This window comes from Pempheris klunzingeri, chromosome 17 (assembly GCF_042242105.1).
Source record: "Pempheris klunzingeri isolate RE-2024b chromosome 17, fPemKlu1.hap1, whole genome shotgun sequence".
NCBI lineage: Eukaryota > Metazoa > Chordata > Actinopteri > Acropomatiformes > Pempheridae > Pempheris > Pempheris klunzingeri.
In genome coordinates this window covers 455,244-462,743 of record NC_092028.1, presented here as the reverse complement: position 1 = coordinate 462,743, position 7,500 = coordinate 455,244, and the positions used below count along the sequence as shown (strand labels likewise).

Below are 7,500 nucleotides of genomic sequence, written 5' to 3'. Positions count from 1 at the left end.
TCTGATCATCTGTTCGGGAGCATCTGTTCTGCTCCCGAACAGATGCTGAGCAGATGATGAGCACCGTCGCTTGGAGAACATGAACATGATTAGAACCATCCAAACACTGAGCATGAGGCCGAAGGGCTCGTTAGCTGAGCTGGATCTACAGGTTCACGGGGAGGAGGAGTCCAGCCTGGTCTGTACCTGGGAGTGAGACTTATGGGGTCTCGGGGAGCTCAGCGGGGTGATTTTAGGGGAGCAGGGGGGAGTCCCGGAGGAGGAGAGTGACCCCCGCCCATCGGTGAACCAGGAGAACGGGACGAAGGATCCCGAGGACCGGGACGGACTCTCAGACGGCTCCCTGGAGACGCAGGACGAGGTCAGGACACAAAAACACAAAGAGCACGTTAGTTGACGTCAGGAGTTGGTTTCTTCAGGCGTTTGTCAGGTGAGCTAAACGCTGATGGACCCACCTGCTGCCCACAGAGAGCCTGTTGGATTTCTCCTTCCTCACTCGGATGTATGAGCGTCTGAGCGTCACCCTGACGGACACACAGTGGTTCATCAGTGCAGAGGACACAGTTTTCAATCAAACCTGCTGATTCATTACTGACAGGAAACAGTGGGATCAATCAGACCTCTCTGCACACATCTTGAGTGTGTGTCCTAATGCTAATGCTAATGCTAATGCACTGTTTCCAACAAAGTTCATCAAGGTCCTGGTCATGTGACTACAGCATGCACTTCACCTTGTTCATACTGTTGACTCCACAGCCTTGTTAAATACTCGATACAACATCCGCTGTTGTTTTTGAACACAGAACAGAGTGCTGCACTGTTGGATTATAACGTTACGAGGATACAGAGGTCCACAAACAAATAAGATGTGTTTTCACCAAACTCAAAGTAAATTTGTCCCACAGGTGAATTACATACAGAGTCAATGCAAAGATGCGAATAGGCACAAAAACATGTGAGATCTCAGTGGGCAACATGAAAACCGCGAGTGATGCAGCAAGAATGATGCGAATCAGGCAAATTCACACACACACACACACTGTGAGGTGAAAATATTTAAGTTCGAAAATAACAAGGAACCCTGGTTTCCTACAGAGAACGTATCATGGAGGACAATCTGAGCTCTGATTGGCTGTTCTGACGTCCTGACGGTGAATCAAACATGGAGCCGAGCTGAAGCTCAATGATCCCACTGGACACTTTAGAGAGAGACGGACAGGTAGAGCAAGCATTAGCCCTAGTTAGCACAAGCATTAGCCCCAGTTAGCACAAGCTTTAGCCCTCGTTAGCATAAGCTTTAGCCCCAGTTAGCACAAGCTTTAGCCCTCGTTAGCATAAGCTTTAGCCCCAGTTAGCACAAGCTTTAGCCCCAGTTAGCACAAGCTTTAGCCCTCGTTAGCATAAGCTTTAGCCCCAGTTAGCACAAGCTTTAGCCCCAGTTAGCACAAGCTTTAGCCCTCGTTAGCATAAGCTTTAGCCCACTCACACACACACACTCACTCACACACACACACACACACACACTCGTTACGGCCTTTGTTATTGTTGCTGTCTGTGAATCGACTGGTTGCTTAAAATGTGAAATGAGCCTTTAAAGCAGCGACAGACTCACCCAAGGTCCAGGAAGCGTCTCTTGGTTTTCTTGTCGAAGACGACGGTCGGACTGCCGGAATCAGCCGGACTGGGGTCCCGACTGGAGTCAGAAACCAACACTGACACACACACATAGAGGTTTTAGTGTCCAGGTGTGTGTCTAGGTGTGTGTCCAGGTGTGTGTGCAGGTGTGTGTCCAGGTGTGTGTGCAGGTGTGTGTGCAGGTGTGTGCAGGTGTGTGTCTAGGTGTGTGTTCAGATGTGTGTCCAGGTGTGTGTCCAGGTGTGTGTGCAGGTGTGTGTCCAGGTGTGTGTGCAGGTGTGTGTCCAGGTGTGTGTGCAGGTGTGTGTCTAGGTGTGTGTCCAGGTGTGTGTGCAGGTGTGTGCAGGTGTGTGTCTAGGTGTGTGTTCAGGTGTGTGTGCAGGTATGTGTCCAGGTGTGTGTGCAGGTGTGTGTCCAGGTGTGTGTGCAGGTGTGTGTCTAGGTGTGTCTGCAGGTGTGTGTGTACATGTGTGTGTCCAGGTGTGTGTCTAGGTGTGTCTGCAGGTGTGTGTGTGCATGTGTGTGTCCAGGTGTGTGTCTAGGTGTGTGTGCAGGTGTGTGTCCAGGTGTGTGTCTAGGTGTGTCTGCAGGTGTGTGTGTACATGTGTGTGTCCAGGTGTGTGTCTAGGTGTGTCTGCAGGTGTGTGTGTGCATGTGTGTGTCCAGGTGTGTGTCTAGGTGTGTCTGCAGCTGTGTGTCCAGGTGTGTATACCTTCACTGTCGGGCCTCCTGCTCCTCCTCATGTAGACCCGGGAGCAGTCGGGGGAGGGGCAGGACCGGGACGGTGAGCTGCTGGGGGTCACCAGAGCCTCCTGAGACGTGGCATTGGTCAGCTGGTGGTACCGCCCCCGCGGGGGAGCAGCCAATGACGCTGCTTCGTCCTCTGGAGAGCGACGCACCTGAGGAACCAGGTGAGAGAGGCAACAAACAGGTGCTTTTAGATGCTTCTGCAGATTTTCTCTCATTTCTTCACATTAGTTTTGGGCTCCTTTCTCTCCCTCTGATTGGTCTCACCAGTGATGTGTCGAAGGAGAAGGCGGGGCTTCGAGCTGACAGCAGCGAATCAGGAGAGGGGGAAGAGCCTCGCATGGTCAAGTGGAGAGGTGAGCGGGCAGAGTGTAACGGACTGTCCTATTAACACACACCCACACACACACACACTTGTGAAATCTGTTGTATGATGTCTTTTGTGTCCTGATGATGTCACAGTGATGTCATCAGTCTGTTACCAGGCAGAGAGGCTCTGACAGACTCTATCCAGGTGCATTATGGGAAATGTAGGATATCTCCACTGCTTCTGCCTCTCCCAACAACAACATTTAGTCAGGACCCTCCTCTGATTGGTCAGGTTCAGACAGGACCCTCCTCTGATTGGTCAGGTTCAGACAGGACCCTCCTCTGATTGGTCAGTGAGCCTCTTCCTGGTGTATCTTCTTTACACAGACTGATACCGACCAATCAGAGGACGCTTCTTTACACGGACTGATACCGACCAATCAGAGGACGCTTCTTTACACGGACTGATACTGACCAATCAGAGGACGCTTCTTTACACGGACTGATACTGACCAATCAGAGGACGCTTCTTTACACGGACTGATACCGACCAATCAGAGGACGCTTCTTTACACGGACTGATACCGACCAATCAGAGGACGCTTCTTTACACGGACTGATACTGACCAATCAGAGGACGCTTCTTTACACGGACTGATACCGACCAATCAGAGGACGCTTCTTTATACAGACTGATACCGACCAATCAGAGGACGCTTCTTTATAGACTGATACCGACCAATCAGAGGACGCTTCTTTACACAGACTGATACCGACCAATCAGAGGACGCTTCTTTATAGACTGATACCGACCAATCAGAGGACGCTTCTTTATACAGACTGATACCGACCAATCAGAGGACGCTTCTTTATAGACTGATACCGACCAATCAGAGGACGCTTCTTTATACAGACTGATACCGACCAATCAGAGGACGCTTCTTTATAGACTGATACCGACCAATCAGAGGACGCTTCTTTATACAGACTGATACCGACCAATCAGAGGACGCTTCTTTATAGACTGATACCGACCAATCAGAGGACGCTTCTTTATACAGACTGATACCGACCAATCAGAGGACGCTTCTTTATACGGACTGATACCGACCAATCAGAGGACGCTTCTTTATAGACTGATACCGACCAATCAGAGGACGCTTCTTTACACAGACTGATACCGACCAATCAGAGGACGCTTCTTTACAGACTGATACCGACCAATCAGAGGACGCTTCTTTATAGACTGATACCGACCAATCAGAGGACGCTTCTTTACACGGACTGATACTGACCAATCAGAGGACGCTTCTTTACACGGACTGATACCGACCAATCAGAGGACGCTTCTTTACACGGACTGATACTGACCAATCAGAGGACGCTTCTTTACACGGACTGATACCGACCAATCAGAGGACGCTTCTTTACACGGACTGATACTGACCAATCAGAGGACGCTTCTTTACACGGACTGATACCGACCAATCAGAGGACGCTTCTTTACACGGACTGATACTGACCAATCAGAGGACGCTTCTTTATACAGACTGATACCGACCAATCAGAGGACGCTTCTTTATACAGACTGATACCGACCAATCAGAGGACGCTTCTTTATACAGACTGATACCGACCAATCAGAGGACGCTTCTTTATACAGACTGATACCGACCAATCAGAGGACGCTTCTTTATAGACTGATACCGACCAATCAGAGGACGCTTCTTTACACAGACTGATACCGACCAATCAGAGGACGCTTCTTTATACAGACTGATACCGACCAATCAGAGGACGCTTCTTTATAGACTGATACCGACCAATCAGAGGACGCTTCTTTACACAGACTGATACCGACCAATCAGAGGACGCTTCTTTATAGACTGATACCGACCAATCAGAGGACGCTTCTTTATACAGACTGATACCGACCAATCAGAGGACGCTTCTTTATAGACTGATACCGACCAATCAGAGGACGCTTCTTTATACAGACTGATACCGACCAATCAGAGGACGCTTCTTTATAGACTGATACCGACCAATCAGAGGACGCTTCTTTATACAGACTGATACCGACCAATCAGAGGACGCTTCTTTATACGGACTGATACCGACCAATCAGAGGACGCTTCTTTATAGACTGATACCGACCAATCAGAGGACGCTTCTTTACACAGACTGATACCGACCAATCAGAGGACGCTTCTTTACAGACTGATACCGACCAATCAGAGGACGCTTCTTTATAGACTGATACCGACCAATCAGAGGACGCTTCTTTATAGACTGATACCGACCAATCAGAGGACGCTTCTTTACACAGACTGATACCGACCAATCAGAGGACGCTTCTTTATAGACTGATACCGACCAATCAGAGGACGCTTCTTTATACAGACTGATACCGACCAATCAGAGGACGCTTCTTTATAGACTGATACCGACCAATCAGAGGACGCTTCTTTATACAGACTGATACCGACCAATCAGAGGACGCTTCTTTATAGACTGATACCGACCAATCAGAGGACGCTTCTTTATACAGACTGATACCGACCAATCAGAGGACGCTTCTTTATACGGACTGATACCGACCAATCAGAGGACGCTTCTTTATAGACTGATACCGACCAATCAGAGGACGCTTCTTTACACAGACTGATACCGACCAATCAGAGGACGCTTCTTTACAGACTGATACCGACCAATCAGAGGACGCTTCTTTATAGACTGATACCGACCAATCAGAGGACGCTTCTTTATAGACTGATACCGACCAATCAGAGGACGCTTCTTTATAGACTGATACCGACCAATCAGAGGACGCTTCTTTATACGGACTGATACCGACCAATCAGAGGACGCTTCTTTATACAGACTGATACCGACCAATCAGAGGACGCTTCTTTATAGACTGATACCGACCAATCAGAGGACACTTCTTTATAGACTGATACCGACCAATCAGAGGACGCTTCTTGACACAGACTGATACCGACCAATCAGAGGACGCTTCTTTATAGACTGATACCGACCAATCAGAGGACGCTTCTTTACACGGACTGATACCGACCAATCAGAGGACGCTTCTTTACACAGACTGATACCGATCAATCAGAGGACGCTTCTTTACACAGACTGATACCGACCAATCAGAGGACGCTTCTTTATAGACTGATACCGACCAATCAGAGGACGCTTCTTTACACGGACTGATACCGACCAATCAGAGGACGCTTCTTTACACAGACTGATACCGATCAATCAGAGGACGCTTCTTTACACAGACTGATACCGATCAATCAGAGGACGCTTCTTTACACAGACTGATACCGACCAATCAGAGGACGCTTCTTTATAGACTGATACCGACCAATCAGAGGACGCTTCTTTACAGACTGATACCGACCAATCAGAGGACGCTTCTTTACACGGACTGATACCGACCAATCAGAGGATGCTTCTTTACACGGACTGATACCGACCAATCAGAGGACGCTTCTTTATAGACTGATACCGACCAATCAGAGGACGCTTCTTTACACGGACTGATACCGACCAATCAGAGGACGCTTCTTTACACGGACTGATACCGACCAATCAGAGGACGCTTCTTTATACAGACTGATACCGACCAATCAGAGGACGCTTCTTTACACAGACTGATACCGACCAATCAGAGGACGCTTCTTTATAGACTGATACCGACCAATCAGAGGACGCTTCTTTATAGACTGATACCGACCAATCAGAGGACGCTTCTTTATACAGACTGATACCGACCAATCAGAGGACGCTTCTTTACACAGACTGATACCGACCAATCAGAGGACGCTTCTTTATAGACTGATACCGACCAATCAGAGGACGCTTCTTTATAGACTGATACCGACCAATCAGAGGACGCTTCTTTACACAGACTGATACCGACCAATCAGAGGACGCTTCTTTATACAGACTGATACCGACCAATCAGAGGACGCTTCTTTATAGACTGATACCGACCAATCAGAGGACGCTTCTTTACACGGACTGATACCGACCAATCAGAGGACGCTTCTTTACACGGACTGATACCGACCAATCAGAGGACGCTTCTTTATACAGACTGATACCGACCAATCAGAGGACGCTTCTTTACACAGACTGATACCGACCAATCAGAGGACGCTTCTTTATAGACTGATACCGACCAATCAGAGGACGCTTCTTTATAGACTGATACCGACCAATCAGAGGACGCTTCTTTATACAGACTGATACCGACCAATCAGAGGACGCTTCTTTACACAGACTGATACCGACCAATCAGAGGACGCTTCTTTATAGACTGATACCGACCAATCAGAGGACGCTTCTTTATAGACTGATACCGACCAATCAGAGGACGCTTCTTTACACAGACTGATACCGACCAATCAGAGGACGCTTCTTTATACAGACTGATACCGACCAATCAGAGGACGCTTCTTTATAGACTGATACCGACCAATCAGAGGACGCTTCTTTATAGACTGATACCGACCAATCAGAGGACACTTCTTTATAGACTGATACCGACCAATCAGAGGACGCTTCTTTATAGACTGATACCGACCAATCAGAGGACGCTTCTTTATAGACTGATACCGACCAATCAGAGGACACTTCTTTATAGACTGATACCGACCAATCAGAGGACACTTCTTTATAGACTGATACCGACCAATCAGAGGACGCTTCTTTATACAGACTGATACCGACCAATCAGAGGACACTTCTTTATAGACTGATACTGACCAATCAGAGGACACTTCTTTATAG

The 7,500-nt window shown here is 48.2% G+C and overlaps 1 protein-coding gene across 1 annotated transcript in view; it reads right to left on the bottom strand.

Moving 5' to 3' along the window:
* samd14 (sterile alpha motif domain containing 14) overlaps positions 1-7,500 on the bottom strand; it is a 21,146-nt gene that overhangs the window by 4,380 nt on the left and 9,266 nt on the right. Inside the window, exons 4-8 of the mRNA XM_070847352.1 lie at positions 2,650-2,766; positions 2,348-2,534; positions 1,613-1,712; positions 456-524; positions 187-343 (exon numbers count right to left, since the gene is read on the bottom strand). Coding sequence (XP_070703453.1) covers positions 187-343; positions 456-524; positions 1,613-1,712; positions 2,348-2,534; positions 2,650-2,766 — 630 coding nt within the window. The remainder of the gene's footprint in view (positions 1-186; positions 344-455; positions 525-1,612; positions 1,713-2,347; positions 2,535-2,649; positions 2,767-7,500) is intronic.